The sequence below is a fragment of the Notothenia rossii genome, assembly GCF_949606895.1.
Source record: "Notothenia rossii genome assembly, chromosome: 12".
In the NCBI taxonomy this organism is placed as follows: Eukaryota; Metazoa; Chordata; class Actinopteri; order Perciformes; family Nototheniidae; genus Notothenia; species Notothenia rossii.
In genome coordinates, this window is record NC_136911.1 from 19,851,019 (window position 1) to 19,869,478 (window position 18,460).

The window sequence follows — 18,460 nt, forward strand, 5'->3', positions numbered from 1 at the left end:
ATGAAGAGATATATGAATACCTCTCAACATCCACAATGAAAAACAAATGTAAACAAATTTACTTTTTCTTTATGATATAAAAGAAAGTAAAGCCTGACTTCTACTGGCGGCTGGTTAAATGACTCCTCGTCCCTGAGTACACTCACCATCTTTCAGCAGGAAAGGAGAGAGAGAATCCTTGTCCGGCGACAACCGCTGTCTTTTCGCACTATTATTAAGCCCGCTAACATTTTCGAAATGCTAACGTTATGTGATGTCTTTTCTGCTCTAGCCTATCGCTGCGGCGCGTCATAGGTACGGGCATATTTGTTGTCCATGCGTCAAATCAGGGCCGGACTGGGACAATAAATCAGGCCGGGAATTATACACCCAGCCAGGCCACTACCAGTTTTTTGTGCCATTTTGCTGGATTTAATGTCAATATTTACAGAGTTGCTGCCCATAGTGATGTCCCTCTAGTTTAAATCTACTACCCAAAAATAAAGATATGGTATACTATTAAAAAAAAAATTCAAATCTATTTAGGAACCTGTCCATAAATGTTGAACTTAAATGCATCAATCTGGTGCATTTTGAGGGGGAAATAAAGAGACTACACCCATATGAAACAGAACTGTATACATTTAAATAATCATACAATCATAAGTACATGGCCATAACCAATAACATACCATATCCAATATGAAAAAACATTGAAACTTGTTTATTTATTTGTTTTTGGTTCATTTATAGTTGTGAGTGTGTCTGTGCTCCTGAATCAGCGTCTCCTGTCTCCCTCCTCTCCCCCTGCTCCTCTTGTTAGCAATCGAGAAAAACTGTAATGCACTGTGCTCATGTTGGGTGATGCGCTCCCTGGAGCCCTCCTGTGGGGAAACTTGGAACTGCACTTAAATCACTTGTTGCTTTTTAAGCCATTTAAAATATATTTTCTCACTTTTAAAATACTTTCTGTTCTAGAAATGATTTTTTTATCATTATTTAGGGTCTGCATGAACACGTATTTGAGCATCCCTGCACACTTTCCTCCTAGAAGAATGAGAGATAGAGGTAGAGGTAGAGCTGGAGGGAGAGGACATGGACAAAGAAGAGTACTCTCTAATGAAATGAAATGTTATCAACCATGGTTTGACGATGAGAGAGGCTGGACAGAGGGTTCAGCCTAATCCAAGCCGATGTACTGTTGCCTCTGTGATCCGGACACTTAGACTTGAAAACAGGTTAGTTACCAGTTTTTAGCTCTGCATAATTCATGATATATCAGTGCTTATATCTGTTGTGTGAATTGTTGGCATGTTGCATACTATAACTGTACACAAATCCTGCACAATACACTGTGGTAAACTTACTTTTATGCAACACAGACACACTATATCTTTGTTGTTTATATGAAGGACTGAGAAAAAAAAGAGGTGCAGGTGGAAGGCTAAGGATTTTCAATGAGGCACAGGAAGCATGCAGCAGTTACAAACTTGGTTTTGGCAAACAATGCATCACACTTACTGTAGAGAGATCCGAAGCATAATAACCATGTGCTGAGATGCAGGTTGCACAATGTTATTTTTGAATAAAATTTGATTTTCTTCAACAATTCATTTGTATTTCTTCATTTATTGTATTGCTGTATACTCAAGCAATCTTTCTCTGCAGAAACCTCTATGTACAGAGCATAGCCCATAACAGATGAAAGTGCTTTAGATGATGCTCAGCAGTGTGTAGTTGGGTGGTCAAACAATCTAGTATTATGAATGAAGTGTGTTATATTTGGTGCAAAAGTTTGCATTTGGTAAGTGTTTATGTAGTTTTGAGTGCAGTTCTTCATTTAGCAGGAGAAATTAGGTGTTTTGCACTTTGGGTGTGTGGTTTTGTGAATTGTGTTTAGTGTTCTGAGAAACTGTTAGCAATCGAGAAAAACTGTAACAGAACTTTGACGCTGGTATCAGTTTGGTTTCCCACCAATCACGGGAGTATTGTGCATAGAAAGTGTTGTTATATTTCTTACGCTACCTAACATCCATGAAGGCAACATGAGAGAGGGAGGGCTGTCACTCAGGATGCCAAACTACTCTTTGGCAAGCCCCGCCCCCCCAAGCAACATCAAGTTTGAAGGCGAAAAAAACGGTGAAACCTGAAAAAACAAGATTTGAAACTGAAAAAATAATTGTTTGGAATCTGAAAACGTAAAATCTGCAACAGAAAAAAATAAGGATTCAAATTTCCACATATGTATAACAGGAGTGGAGCTGTGTTTTTATGAAAAGTAATTAAGCTCGCTCCGACTTCTTTCTCTTTTTTTTATCGAAAAAAGTAAATTATTCAGTCAGATAGCAATTTATTATAAAAGTAAAGCCAGTACAATTTCAAGCACTGTATCCAAAATGCAAGCATTTTATCCAAAATTCTAGCACTTTTCAAACCTTGAAAAACACCACGTGACATTTCAAAGATTTTCAAGGATTTCCAGCACCCGTACGAACCCTGCTTCTATTAGGGATTAAGTTAGACGTTTTTTTTTACACCCTTTCAGTTCAGTTCTCTATGCAAGAATTGACATGAAGAAACTCCCGGTTTTACAACTTGTACAGCTGCCTGCAATAGAGTTGTTTTTTTACCCCACTATTACCACTAGGGGGAACCATATATTACCCTCAGAAGACGTGATGTCGCGGGAGAACCTTGCTAATTTAATGTCCACCACAGTCACACATGAATATCAATTACATCTAGTGTAATGTACACACATTATGTCAAATGTCACTTACTAGACACATTTAGAAGGTTTTACAAATGTTGTCTATCACTCCAAGTATAAGGAAGGTGAGGGAAAATGTATGTAGAACTCACATGTCTGATTTTCTTCCATTGACAGCTAAGGCAGCAGAAGCCTCGCCCTCTGAGGCCCGAAACAACTTAGTGCATTCATGCTTTTATATACAGTCTATGATTCAGGCTGAAGACTGAAGACATCCAGCACAGCTGAGGAAAGGTAAGCTCAACCTCTTACAATTAGATGATTTAAATGACAGAAATGTCACATGAGTTGGAAAGTCTTTCAGGCTAAATGTTCTTTTTTTAGACTTATCCTATTATAAATTTGACTTCTGCAGAAGACAACTTCACACTGGTAACATTTATCTGATGAGTTCCCTCCAGGCCATTGCAGCTGGGAATGAGAATAGTAAAAATAAATATTAACTAATAGGAAGAACACATATTGTTTTTCAACATTCATAAGTTTCACTTTAAATGCCCTTCATTTTTTCAAAGAGCTCGTTTTGGTGTTAATATTATTTGGTCCACTTTATAGCGTCCCACCTCGGATCTATTAGTTTAAGATTCCAGTTTTTTCCTGTACAGAAACCACACTTTTGGTTTGAGTGACTTCACTGTGACCTGGCGGTTTGTTATCTCAGAGGCTGAGGACTGTCTGATCTGTGGCTCACTGATAATGTTGTGCAGTTGATGACAGTGTGTCAGCCTCTGTCCATCTACTGACTGTACACACATTATGTCAAACTGTGAGTCAGTGGCACGTTGGAGGTCCTTCTGACTTCCCATTTATCCCTGGAATATTCCACTTGTAATCTCTTTCCCTTTGCAATGTTATGAAATGATTGCTAAGTCATACCTGTAACCCTACATTTCTCTAGGCCCCAGCAATGTGGCGTTCATGCTTTCTCGTGGCAGTGCTGACTGGGAGTGTATTCCCAGTGTCAGGGTTCAGTAATGGGAAGGTGACTGCTGCCTGTGGAGACATGATGCCTCGGCATGGTGATTTCCATAGCCCTGCCCCCCCTCCATTCAGCATCACCGTGGATACAGCCTCATTCACCCCTGGGGAAAACATCACAGGTAAACTGCAACACCTGAGCTTTACAGTGAACGCATCATCTCTCCTGTTAGCTGATATCTGCCCTTCCTCCTATTCTCCATCCACAGTGACTTTACAAGAGGCCTCCTCCACCCCCCCGTACTTCAGGGGGTTTCTGATAGAAGCTCGGGATGCTGGGAAACCGGACTCCCTCGCCGTGGGTTCCTTCCTCCTGACTGACCCACAGGAGTCCCAGCTGCTGCAGTGTGGACACACTCAGGTATTCAGGAGCTACTAACCTGTGGTATAGGAGCAATGTGCAACAAATAACATTTCAAAAAATGGTTTTATTCTTTATTTATTTGGGGTCACATTATAGTACAAGTACAGTCTTTCAAATCATATATTTTTAGAGACCCGAAAGTGACAAATGAAATAGCAAACAAAATTAGTCAAAGTAAAATAAAAACGAAAGAGTACACAGGGGTTGTTTGAAATGGCAAATGTGTACACATGTACATATGCATACATATCAACATACATATACACATACACACATACATGTGACCATACATACACATCTATACATATACATTCAATTGGTGTATAGAAACACAGTGAAACAAGGGATGGTCGTCTTTGGGATATGTAAATTCTCCACTTTGTCCATATTTCTTTAAATGTGTTTTCCTGAAGCCTCATTGACAAGGTGATTCTTTCATAACATAGATTTCATGAATTGTGTCGTACTAGTTGTCAAGAGAAGGGATATCCGCTTAAAAATAACATTTCTAAATACAATTTTCTTCCCAAATTTCAAATTGCTACAAGTAGTGGGTCAGTCGAGGTCTACATGATTTTGCAGTTGGGCTTTTTCAATCTTTATTCCGGGCATATGGAAGAGGAATATGTTTTTAGGATGACAATAAGTGTCCCTAGAAAACATTTAACTTCTTCACAAGTGCCCAAGGCCTTCACTTTTCCCCGACTATTGAATGTTGAATTGAATGATCCTTGATGTTTCACACCCGTAAAATTATTTGAAAGGCTGAGGAAAAGTATTTGTCGTCCTGTAATGCGACATGATGCTGGCCCAAACTCGTGGAGACATCTTTGCTAAAGCTCTCTCTAAAGAGTGAAATGCTGCTGGTATTACCCTTAATTATTACTTGCTGTACTGTACTGGATGACAGCATGAGCTAAAGCAGCAGTTACCGAGCATCACCTCAGGATTAAAACCACATGTTTAATGATGTTGTTCTCTGAGTGTGTGACACTGACTCCCTGTCATTTGAAGGGATCTGGGGTGAGCCACAGGAGAGACTCAAAAAAGACTCGCATTCAGGCCGTGTGGGAACCTCCAAACAACCCTCCACAGAAAGTCCAGTTTCTGTGAGTGTGCTCTACTCTTCAGTTCAAAACTATTGAGCACATGATTGCAATGGAAATGCTGACACAGACACTGTTACTCAATAAAAGACTTTGCAACTCTTGTAAAACAGGTGTTTGAAGATAAAGTTCATAGTTTATTGCTTATTGCTTTTCGACCATTTAAAAATAGTTAATAGGTTAGGGTTAGAGTCACCATTTTATAAGAAACACAACATTAAAATGCAAAAAAATATATTAATTCAATAGTCATGGCAAAGTATGAGAACAACATAAATTCTAAAAATAACAATGCAATTAATATGTTAAAAAATAAAGGAAATGTGTTTTAAAAGAGTATTAGATAGAAATGATTATGGAGTTATAAGCCCAAACCTTTTTGAGTGTTGCTTTCTTCTCTCTTAACATTATAGCCTATGATACTATTACTAATACTTTTTGTTGAGGTGTTTTTGGTGTGTCGTTGCAGTGTGACGGTGCTGCGTGATTATAACGTGTTCTGGGTGAAGATGGAAGGTCCTGTGGTGTCTCTTCACGGAGCGACTGCTGCTCCATCCACTCCTGCTCCTCCTCCAACCAGCAGCCCCCCCCCTCTGTCTGAGCCGGTCAGTCATCATCACAAACACAATGATAATACCAGAGGTTTCAAATGCTATTTGTTCCAGTTTTTCAGCAATGATTATTCTAACTACACTACCATGTTGTTACCATCCTACCTTAAAGGTCACCTATTATGCTAAATCCCCTTCTTCATGTCTCTTCTACATCAGCATGTGTCCCTCTTCTCCATGTCTCTTCTACATCAACATGTGTCCCCTCTTCTTCATGTCTCTTCTACATCAACATTTGTCCCCTCTTCTTCATGTCTCTTCTACATCAACATGTGTCCTCTCTTCTTCATGTCTCTTCTACATCAACATGTGTCCCCTCTTCTTCATGTCTCTTCTACATCAACATGTGTCCCCTCTTCTTCATGTCTCTTCTACATCAACATGTGTCCCCTCTTCTTCATGTCTCTTCTACATCAACATGTGTCCTCTCTTCTTCATGTCTCTTCTACATCAACATGTGTCCCCTCTTCTTCATGTCTCTTCTACATCAACATGTGTCCCCTCTGTGGAAAGAGACTCTGAAAGTTTCAGGAACAAAGATTCTCTCTCTTTTTGATCCATTTCTATAAAAACCTGTCTGAAAATGAGCTGATCAGATTTTGCCCACTTTATGATGTCATAACGATGTGTTGGCTTGTGTAACCATTAGCCAATCAGCAACCAAGGTAATCCTCTAGGGGGGTCCGGGGGCATGCTCCCCCGGTAAGATATATATTTTTATTTTGGAGTTAAATGCATCAATCTGGTGCACTTTGAGGGGGAAATAAAGAGACTAGATCAATGGAAACATAACTGTATACATTTAAATAGTCATAAAATCATAAGAACATGGCCATAACCAATAACATACCATATCCAATATAACCAGCAAAGACTTTAAAAGTGTATCTTACCTTTTTCACCTGTTTCTTTTTATTCATGCAGATTTTACTAATCACGCCCCCCTCAAATGTAAATATGTGTATTTACATAAATGGTGACCAAACCATTTGAGACCCACTGAGATAACTGACTAAGTTAACTAGCCTATCCAAACACCCAGAGAGTCCTTAACCTCACCTGAGCTGTAGTTATCAGAGGCTCTCAGTCTGACAGTAGAGAGCCCTCCCTCCACCTTGTTGTTGAAACATCTCCCGTAGCTAGCTAGCACCAGATGATAACAACAACAATAAAAGTAACCGGTGCGCTCTCTCTCTCTCTTTCTCTCGCTCGCGCCACGGGAAACCTCCCAGTCCTCCCGATGGCCAGGGAAGCACACACATATATGCGCGCACACACACACACACACACACACACACACACACACACACACACACACACACACACACACACACACACACACACACACACACACACACACACACACACACACACACACTGCTTCAGGCCGTTGTGTCCTTGGGCAAGACACTTCACCTGAACTTGCTCCTGTGGGTATTGTCCACAGTAGATGACCATTACATGTATGTATGATCTGTATATGTAATGTGTATTTGTAAAGCGCTTTGAGTCATTGATAAAACGCTATAATAAATATAAGGATTATTATTACATAACTCGAACCCTGCATGTTAGGTAATGAAAAACAGTATTATAGGGGACCTTTAACCCGTAACATGTCGCTGCTCACATCTTATGACTAATAAAAGCTTTGAACCTTGATCTTCCGACCTGGGTCATATTTGTTATCCAAACATGGTGGTTCACGATAACAATGTCGGAAACGGTCTCCTTCCTCCTCAGTTCAGTTCAGTGGGATGTGGCCTCAGTAAATCTTGCCTCAGAGATCCAGTGGGCTGTCACCCAGAGTCAGATCCCGCCTGTTTCTTCCTGTCGTTCGTTACTGATCAACAAGGAGGGAGCGTGACGTTTGAGTTGAGCGGGCCAGCTGAAGGATACTTGGCCTTTGCCCTCTCTCTGGACAAATGGATGGTGAGTTTTATCATTCAAAAATATGAATTCCCGCGGCTGAATCCTCTTCAAATGAGGCAGAATTCTCAAACATGAATGAATTTGTACAGCTTTTGTAAAAAAAACATTTTTTCGACATCCTATACTATGTCCTTTTCCTGAATAGTTTGACATACTGTACAACCACATATTTTCACATACTTTTGAATATGCTATACAAATAATCGTCACTCTTACCACACTGATTGGTTAAATAGATGTTTTGAGAAACGTTATTAAGAAATATATGGTGTAATGGATAAGGCACTGACCTCTGGAGTAAGAGAATGTTGGTTTGATTCCCGTCTTCTAATAAAAGCTTATTTTTGTATTTTTTTGACATACAGTACTATACTATGACTTTTCGGTCATTTTGACAGACAAATATATTATTTAGATGAGGGGAGGACCCTTATCTAAAAAAAAAAAAAATGGTTATCACCCCCCCGAACCTTATCTAAGAAAAGATATGCATGCTATGACTTTCGGGTAATTTTGTTCAACACTTGATACTCTGCCTGGTTTCTACACACTATACTGTGCCTTAATTCGACATAATTTAGTTGTTTTACATTTTTTCGACATACTATATGATGTCGTTTCTGTCCTTTTCATCAACCTACTATACTACGCCTTTTTTCAACAAACTATAACATACCTTATTTCGACTTAAAACACTATCCCTGCTGTCAATTCTTGTTATTATTGACGTGTTTTCATTGTGTTCCTGTTTACCATGAACTCTTCAACCTTCCCTTTTACAGTTAGACAAACAGCTTTGGGACTGAACACAATGAGCTATAAATAGATGTATGTACATTGTTCTTCCGTTGTAGGGGAATGATGACGTCTACATGTGTGTGAGTGATGGAGGCAGCGTCACCATCAGTGCTGCGTACGTCTCTGGGCGAACATACCCTGAGCCGGCGATACAGGTACACACTCCGACACACACTGATCACTATCGACACACAGTTACTATGATCGCTGTGTGTTTTACAGTGTTGACCGTTCTGTTTGCAGCAGGATCTGTGGGGCCGGGCATGGAGGTTGGCTGATGGGTTAATCCAATGTCGTTTCCAAAGAAAAATCATTCTCCCTCACGCCGACGGCAGGTTCAACTTGAGCCAGAGCTACTTCCTGTTTCTTGCAAACGGTAGATCTCAGCAGGGTAAGACAGCAGTGACTTGATGTTTAACATGATGGGTATGGCTAGTTATTCCTGTCCACTACCAATATCAATCAATCAACAACTTTATTAGTTCCACAAGGGACAATTGGTTATGATAATCTGATGCCAGCCTACAGTAGGTCACTTTGGATGAATACTTAAATGAATGAACTAAAAGTTAAACGGTCACTTTAACTTTTTGTTGTCAATTCCTTTTTTCGTGTTTTTATATTTACACCTGGGGTCATGTGCTTTCAGACTAGGATATTCACATCACATTGCTTCCTCTCCACAGAGCTATATACTGAGTTGACATGAAATTCCTGTGCGTTTAATAACATTTTGTGTAATTGAGTGCAGAGTCCATGTTGTCAGCAGTTTGTCCTCCACAGGTTTTATCCACAGACACGATCGCCAACCTCTCATCTCCTCGAACCAGAAGGAGATCACGGGTCCTCCTGAGGATCTCGGTGGCTCCCGCTCCCCTCTGCTCATCAAGATCCACGGTCGGTTGACAAACATTACATTCATATGGGTCTAGTTACCATGTGCTAACGCTATACGATTGTAAGTAATTCTGGTGTGAAATATCATGCTAAAAAGAATGATTCCTTACAACCTAGTCTCCCATCTGTGACTTCTGCTATGTGTTATTTGATTCAGTCAGTCCCAATGAAAACCAAACAAAAACCTTAATGGAAAGCCAAGATGTTTTTTTAATGGATAGATTAGCTTTAATTTACTATAGGAAAGTAGAGAAGGGTGGGCAAGACAAAGCGTAACCGTACAGAACTTTCCACAGGGACGACATACAATGATTTTACAACAGCCAATAGAAGACAAGGACTTAAATAAAAGCAGAACTAATCACACGGATAAAGCACAGCTGGAGAGGACCGGCAACAACACAAGGGCAGCAGGTAAAAACAATCCAGGTGTGAAAACATACAGACAGGAAGTAAAAGCAGACATTAAACAGGGGATGAAAAACGTTTCAAAATAAAACAGGCAACACAAAGATAGAGCATGGCAGTCGGACAGAAAGTAAAGTGCTTAATAATTATACATGTTTCCCCCCTTATCTCTGTTCCCTCAGGTGTTTTAATGCTGACTGTCTGGATGTGGATGGTGAGCACAGCAATCTTCATAGCTCGCCACTACAAAAACGTCTGGCCTGAGAAAACTTTGCTGGGACAAAAGCTTTGGTTTCAGGTGAGAGCACCAGTATCCATTACAACAATTACAATGAAACACACACATGGGATAGGCTCTGGAATCTCACATAAAATATCTGGGGAATATAACACAGATCTAGTCTTCATCAAGTTTTAAATTGTCCACCTCCCTCATTTTCATTTTCTCTGTAGCTTCATCGAACCATAATGGTGTTGGCTGTGCTTCTCACTGCTGTGGCCTTCACCCTGCCTTTTATTTACAGAATGGGATGGAGCAAGGTAAGAGAGAGTGTGTGTGTGTGTGTGTGTGTGTGTGTGTGTGTGTGTGTGTGTGTGTGTGTGTGTGTGTGTGTGTGTGTGTGTGTGTGTGTGTGTGTGTGTGTGTGTGTGTGTGTGTGTGTGTGTGTGTGTGTGTGTGTGTGTGTGTGTGTGTGTGTGTGTGTGTGTGTGTGTGTGTGTGTGTGTGTGTGTGTGTGTGTGTGTGTGTGTGTGTGTGTGTGTGTGTGTCTCAGCCGTGTTAGTCACATGCTGCTCTCTGGTGTAAGTGACACAAATCCACAGAGTGTTTACTCATCACCACAGAGGAGCTTCAGGACAGTCAACAATCTGCACGTTCTGAAACCGGCTTAAAGCTGATGGGTGTGTGTGTGTGTGTGTGTGGGTGTGTGTGTGTGTGTGTTGAATATGGAGCTCTACGCTGCCTCCTGCGGGTGGACTGAAGATGTTTGCAACAAAAAAAAGCTTTATTCTTGTGGTTGTATTTCAGCTACTGAGAAAGCAGCAGGCTCAAAAGGACTCTTTTTGTAATAAGACTGTATATTTGTTCATAGTCTTTTGTACTTTTAGCATTCCCAAAAAGTTCCATTAAAATCTCATCTCAGTTTCTGAATCGCAGTCATCAGGGGTCTACTTCTAACCAATTTGAGGGACTTAAGAGTATTTTAAGCGAACACACTGTTTACAGTTTTATTATTATGCTGCTCTGGCACAACTACTTCCTTCGGGATTAATAAAGTCTTATCTTAAATTATCTTATTATACAGTTTGATTGTGAAGTGGAGGATACTCTGTACTTGAGTCCATTAGGTGTGCTAATTTGACAAATCCCAGCCCAGGTCTTCATATATTTTAGTACTTAGATGAAATCCATTCTCTAACAGGAGCAGTTCTTATTTTGAAGCTTTTTGATACCGACTGATTTGTTCCACATCTCTATTTAAAGAGTTTCTCAGTGGCCTCTAGGTGTCTATCTTTCTCCATGACACACCGTCAGAACGTACTGACTGAATCTGGCAAAAATAAATCATAAACAAGACATTTGATGAATTGGAAACATAGTATGCGTTTTCAGAATAGTCCAGATCACATATAACTATGTTGGAATTGTACGATTAGCTTATGTAAGTGGTGTAATTTATGGACAAAGTGTGTATAAATGTGACTCTAAATGGGCAGCCATTAGGTGTCAGCATGCTTCAGACAGAAAGGGTGTTATTTAATTGAGATTGCTTGCAGGGTTAAGTGCATACAGGATGAATACTAACGCTCTGAGGCAGCCTTTGCTCTGATCCTTCCTGCTGTGTCAGGCCTTGTCTCTGATTCTGGTGTGACACCGTGTGAACTTCACACACCGCCTGCTGTTCCCACCCCCGCCGTGACACTTCCTCCTTGCTGAGCTTTTTAAATGAATTCGTCTGAAGGGCTTCGTGTTGCTTTAAAGGATATTCTGTCTGAAGATATCAGAGTTGACAGCAAAATGTATAGACTCTAATTCGATCAACAGTATCTCTTAATGATCAACACCGTGTTTACATCCAAAACAAATGAATACATACGATTCACAAACATCAATTATCATTAAACATTTCATAACTGTCTGTTCCTTTTTACATGTGTCCCCATTAGGACTTTAAAGGTCACCTATTATGCAAAACCCACTTCTTCATGTCTCCTCTACATCAACATGTGTCCCCTCTTCTTCATGTGTCTTCTACATCAACACGTGTCCCCTCTTCTTCATGTCTCTTCTACATCAACATGTGTCCCCTCTTCTTCATGTCTCTTCTACATCAACATGTGTCCCCTCTTCTTCATGTCTCCTCTACATCAACATGTGTCCCCTCTTCTTCATGTGTCTTCTACATCAACATGTGTCCCCTCTTCTTCATGTCTCTTCTACATCAACATGTGTCCCCTCTTCTCCATGTCTCCTCTACATCAACATGTGTCCCCTCTTCTTCATGTCTCTTCTACATCAACATGTGTCCCCTCTTCTCCATGTCTCCTCTACATCAACATGTGTCCCCTCTTCTTCATGTCTCTTCTATATCAACATGTGTCCCCTATTCTTCATGTCTCTTCTACATCAACATGTGTCCCCTCTTCTTCATGTCTCTTCTACATCAACATGTGTCCCCTCTTCTTCATGTGTCTTCTACATCAACATGTGTCCCCTCTTCTTCATGTCTCTTCTACATCAACATGTGTCCCCTCTTCTTCATGTCTCCTCTACATCAACATGTGTCCCCTCTTCTTCATGTCTCTTCTACATCAACATGTGTCCCCTCTTCTCCATGTCTCCTCTACATCAACATGTGTCCCCTCTTCTTCATGTCTCTTCTACATCAACATGTGTCCCCTCTTCTTCATGTCTCTTCTACATCAACATGTGTCCCCTCTTCTCCATGTCTCTTCTACATCAACATGTGTCCCCTCTTCTTCATGTCTCCTCTACATCAACATGTGTCCCCTCTTCTTCATGTCTCTTCTACATCAACATGTGTCCCCTCTTCTCCATGTCTCTTCTATATCAACATGTGTCCCCTCTTCTTCATGTCTCTTCTACATCAACATGTGTCCCCTCTTCTTCATGTCTCTTCTACATCAACATGTGTCCCCTCTTCTCCATGTCTCTTCTACATCAACATGTGTCCCCTCTTCTCCATGTCTCTTCTACATCAACATATGTCCCCTCTTCTTCATGTTTCTTCTACATCAACATGTGTCCCCTCTTCTTCATGTCTCTTCTACATCAACATGTGTCCCCTCTTCTTCATGTGTCTTCTACATCAACACGTGTCCCCTCTTCTTCATGTCTCTTCTACATCAACATGTGTCCCCTCTTCTTCATGTCTCTTCTACATCAACATGTGTCCCCTCTTCTTCATGTCTCCTCTACATCAACATGTGTCCCCTCTTCTTCATGTGTCTTCTACATCAACATGTGTCCCCTCTTCTTCATGTCTCTTCTACATCAACATGTGTCCCCTCTTCTCCATGTCTCCTCTACATCAACATGTGTCCCCTCTTCTTCATGTCTCTTCTACATCAACATGTGTCCCCTCTTCTCCATGTCTCCTCTACATCAACATGTGTCCCCTCTTCTTCATGTCTCTTCTATATCAACATGTGTCCCCTATTCTTCATGTCTCTTCTACATCAACATGTGTCCCCTCTTCTTCATGTCTCTTCTACATCAACATGTGTCCCCTCTTCTTCATGTGTCTTCTACATCAACATGTGTCCCCTCTTCTTCATGTCTCTTCTACATCAACATGTGTCCCCTCTTCTTCATGTCTCCTCTACATCAACATGTGTCCCCTCTTCTTCATGTCTCTTCTACATCAACATGTGTCCCCTCTTCTCCATGTCTCCTCTACATCAACATGTGTCCCCTCTTCTTCATGTCTCTTCTACATCAACATGTGTCCCCTCTTCTTCATGTCTCTTCTACATCAACATGTGTCCCCTCTTCTCCATGTCTCTTCTACATCAACATGTGTCCCCTCTTCTTCATGTCTCCTCTACATCAACATGTGTCCCCTCTTCTTCATGTCTCTTCTACATCAACATGTGTCCCCTCTTCTCCATGTCTCTTCTATATCAACATGTGTCCCCTCTTCTTCATGTCTCTTCTACATCAACATGTGTCCCCTCTTCTTCATGTCTCTTCTACATCAACATGTGTCCCCTCTTCTCCATGTCTCTTCTACATCAACATGTGTCCCCTCTTCTCCATGTCTCTTCTACATCAACATATGTCCCCTCTTCTTCATGTTTCTTCTACATCAACATGTGTCCCCTCTTCTTCATGTCTCTTCTACATCAACATGTGTCCCCTCTTCTTCATGTCTCTTCTACATCAACATGTGTCCCCTCTTCTTCATGTCTCCTCTACATCAACATGTGTCCCCTCTTCTTCATGTCTCTTCTACATCAACATGTGTCCCCTCTTCTTCATGTCTCTTCTACATCAACATGTGTCCCCTCTTCTTCCTGTCTCTTCTACATCAACATGTGTCCCCTCTTCTTCCTGTCTCTTCTACATCAACATGTGTCCCCTCTTCTTCATGTCTCCTCTACATCAACATGTGTCCCCTCTTCTTCATGTCTCTTCTACATCAACATGTGTCCCCTCTTCTCCATGTCTCCTCTACATCAACATGTGTCCCCTCTTCTTCATGTCTCTTCTACATCAACATGTGTCCCCTCTGTGGAAAGAGACTCTGAAAGTTTCAAGAACAAAGATTCTCTCTCTTTTTGATCCATTTCTATAAAAACCTGCCTGAAAATGAGCTGATCAGATTTTTGCCACTTTATGATGTCATAACGATGTGTTGTCTTGTGTAACCATTAGCCAATCAGCAACCAAGGTACCCCCCCCCCCCCCCCCCCCTTATTACCTGAATCACCTCCTAGAGCACCATTGAGTTCTTTGTAACCAAATCTCTCTCAGAGGGGTGTGGGGAGGGGCTCCTTATTTTCATCTAAAGTAACAGACAGAGAATCAGCACTTTGAAAACAGGGCTGAAACAGAGGGGATTATGGGTAATGCTGCATTGATCTGTTTTGGTGTCTTCAGAGACATGTTTGTATCTATCTGAGACCTACTGTATAATATATTGATGAGAAACAGTATAATTGGGGACCTTTAAGATACATGTGATGTACAGCTGGGGTCAGATGACTACATATTACTCTCTGTAATATAAATAAAGGTTGAGTATATAACTGCAGCTCCGCTCTGTGTTTTCTGTTGTTTGTCAGCACGCCGGCTCTCACCCGTACATCGGCTGCACCGTCATGGTTCTGTCACTCATCCAGCTCATTATGGGAGCTCTCCGACCGGCCCCCGACTCCCCCAGGTAACACCCGGAACCACATTTTAACAACTGCAACACTTGCTCGCATCCGTCTCAATTAAGTGGATTGTTCCCTTATTTATTCCTGCGAGAAGCCCCATTAGGGGTTTGGAATCATCCACGTAACCCAGTCCTGTCTCTCTGCATCTGCAGGAGGATTATCTTCAACTGGATGCACCTTGTGACAGGCACCGCTGGCCAGGTACTCGCTGGTGAGTAGAGTCATTAGGGAGGATATTTTCTGCAGAAGCTGCTCTGACAAGACTTGTTTTCCAGTATCTGTTACATAACCATTATGGCAAAATATAATACTCCTATGCGCCATGATTGCTAAGCCTGCTGAACTTTGTACTAGAAGCACAGTTGCACTTAGAATGATTTAATTCAAGACGGTCTCTGGCTCTTTAGAATGATTGGTGCATAGTGGATCAGACCTATGCTCATGGCCACTGAGGTACCAGATGGTGGAATTAAAGCACACCTATATCCAAGTTTCATATTAAATGTATTAACAAGATACAGCTGGTGTTATTCCACATCAGTCCATATTATTTTCCGATGTGCAGAGAACACATTTCACCGTGTGTGCCCGGTGCTCCTACCACCCTCCCAATTATTCTTCTTCGATATCTAAACGTGCATCTCTACTCCCTCCCCCCAGTGGCGTGTGTGTTCCTGGGGGTCTCTCAGCAGGCGCTGCTGTTACCCAGCCCCTCTTCTCCTGCAGTGCTGGCTGCATGGCTGCTGTGGACCCTGCTGGCCCACCTGCTGCTACATATCCATGACTCCACTCTCAGGAGAGAAGGTACTATATAGAACTCTCTAAGAAGTGTCTCTAAGTACCTGAACGTGGTCTTAATGATGTGGGCTGTTGTTTTGAGTGTAGTGTAAGAAGAAGACATATTCACCACATCCTGGAGTCTCAGCGGACACCTCCACCTCCATTAAGAGCATTAATGACATTAAGAGACATTAATGCTCTTAATGTCTTTCAACTTTGCAAAGCACTTTGAATTGCCCTAAGTTGAGTTCAATATTCAGAACCTCTTGGTTGCTACTGAAAACAAGAACCTTCAAAAACAGCTCATACATGTGTCATTTCACCAGACTTCTTTTAAATTGATGCGTATTAATTCAGCGAGAAACAAAACACATTTGCTTGGAGACTGATCAAACCACCTCGAGCACATCAGTGAATGTGGCGATGACATTAAAATCAAACGTGTTGCTAGGCTTTAACAAACATGACGATGCTCACGCTATGCAGATCCCAGAACATGTGTTTGTTGAATTCACCCGTGCCGTCAGTGCAGTCCTCGCTTTTAATTATGTCTCCTGGTAGCTGTAGATTAGTTCCTTATGCCTGGGGTAAACAGTTGGTATTACTTGTTTGTTTAAATTAGCGGTAAGTGCTGCTGCCTGGACTGAGAAATCAGTTGTTCTTTCCTGATGCATGATGACTAAAGTTAATACGTGTGTGTGTGTGTGTGTGTGTGTGTGTGTGTGTGTGTGTGTGTGTGTGTGTGTGTGTGTGTGTGTGTGTGTGTGTGTGTGTGTGTGTGTGAATGCTAAATAGCTTGGAAATGTCATCTCTCTGTGCTGTTAATTTAATGACGGACCTGATATGACCTCTACTTTAATTTAAAAGTGTTATTTCTCCAAGCAGTGGAGTACAAGTGATCCACATTGCAATGTTCTTGATAGAGATTCATTTGAAATAAGTGCCGTTTGGTATTTCTGTGTTCTCTCCTCAAACATATCTGATTAAACATTGTACATCTATAGGGAGCGACAGAGAGAATATTTGTTCTCCTCAGTCATGGAGGCAGCAGCCTGAAGAGGTGAGATCTGAAACCAAACGTACTTTTCTATTTGTTAGCCTTATTTATCTTCTATGTATTGATGTTTTTTATTAATCCCTTTCAGAAATCCAATGTCAAGAAGATGGTGTTTGTGGTGTTCCTATTGGGAAATACAGCGTTCCTGGCTGCCTTTATAACAACTATTGCAAGTGTGTAATGATCACAAATGATTATCTATATTATAAATATGTCTGGTATTTGTTTTACACTATACATTTCTGCTATGTAATGATACTTTTGTTGCTATCACTTGGTGTTAGATAGTTTATTTAAAAGTCATTGATAACTAAGGATGTTTTTAAATAGTACCTACATGTTCAGTTATGCAAATGTCTTTACAGACTTTACTGAGTACATTTATACTCCGCAGAGAATGAACAATTTCCATTTTCAGATAATTAAGCAACTTTCCTTGTGCCACCAACCCTCGCGCTGATATGTCATCTCATCAACACCCGACAAAATGAAGCCGGCCAACATTCTTCTTTTACATTGTTTATTGTTGCACTAGTCTCTTCAATAATTGCACGAGGAATACAAAGTAAAAAGCCCCCGAATATTAAGTCATAAGCCTGAAAAAGCCATGTCAGGGACTTTCCACAGAATGTTTAAACATCACCAAGCAACCTTGAGATTTGTAAGCTATAATTGAACAAAGAAGCATACAAACATGAAATGTAAAACAATGCTGTTTAAGGTCAGTCCAATCTAAGGAAAAGGAGTAACAAGCTCTAAGAAGCTGAACATAACAAGGCTTTGTAAATAATGATATCAACTTTACAATTATCATTAAATACATTTTTATATTTAGGAAAATCCCTTTTTTTTTCAGACAATTGTCCTGTAACAAAAAAAAAAGAAAGGAGGAGGTTGAATGTAAATGAAATTAAACTAAGAAAAATAAACAAGATATACTGTATCTTAAAGGTGGGGTAGGTAATTTTGGAGAAACCAGATCGAGTGCGCTGGAATTTGAAAATACCCTCCTACACACACGAACGCGCACATGACCAATGAGGGCACGAGGTAAGTTTGTGCACAGATGGAAGGCTGACAGGCAGGTAGGCCATCCAGTTACTTTAGCCGGGCCGGCTCAGATGATTGGTCGTGCTTTTTACAGTACCACGGCTTCCACAGATGATAATTTTTAATGGATTTATTGTCAAAAGCATTTAATATATTCATTGCTATCGGGATGTTAAGAGCTTTCAATGGAATATAACGAAAAGTGTTTCTGACGTGAATTACCTACCCCACCTTTAACTGTACAGTATATAAATGAACATTCATTTATAGTCATTTTGTATGGAGAATAAAATACTATCTTTTGGAAACCTATGTAATTATTTTGTA

General features: G+C 40.8%; 1 protein-coding gene across 1 annotated transcript; it reads left to right on the plus strand.

Annotated features, from left to right (window-relative positions):
- The first annotated feature begins 2,888 nt into the window (after nucleotides 1-2,888).
- On the plus strand, nucleotides 2,889-18,441 carry LOC307026145 (putative ferric-chelate reductase 1). Its single transcript, XM_079661308.1, has 17 exons — nucleotides 2,889-2,983; nucleotides 3,648-3,849; nucleotides 3,937-4,088; nucleotides 5,106-5,200; nucleotides 5,667-5,802; nucleotides 7,552-7,740; nucleotides 8,595-8,693; nucleotides 8,782-8,929; nucleotides 9,322-9,435; nucleotides 10,026-10,141; nucleotides 10,297-10,383; nucleotides 15,151-15,248; nucleotides 15,399-15,457; nucleotides 15,907-16,050; nucleotides 17,031-17,086; nucleotides 17,172-17,256; nucleotides 17,502-18,441. The coding sequence occupies exons 2-17, from the start codon at nucleotides 3,657-3,659 to the stop codon at nucleotides 17,507-17,509; spliced, it is 1,779 nt and encodes a 592-aa protein (XP_079517434.1). The 5' UTR covers nucleotides 2,889-2,983; nucleotides 3,648-3,656; the 3' UTR covers nucleotides 17,510-18,441.
- Nucleotides 18,442-18,460: the final 19 nt, after the last annotated feature.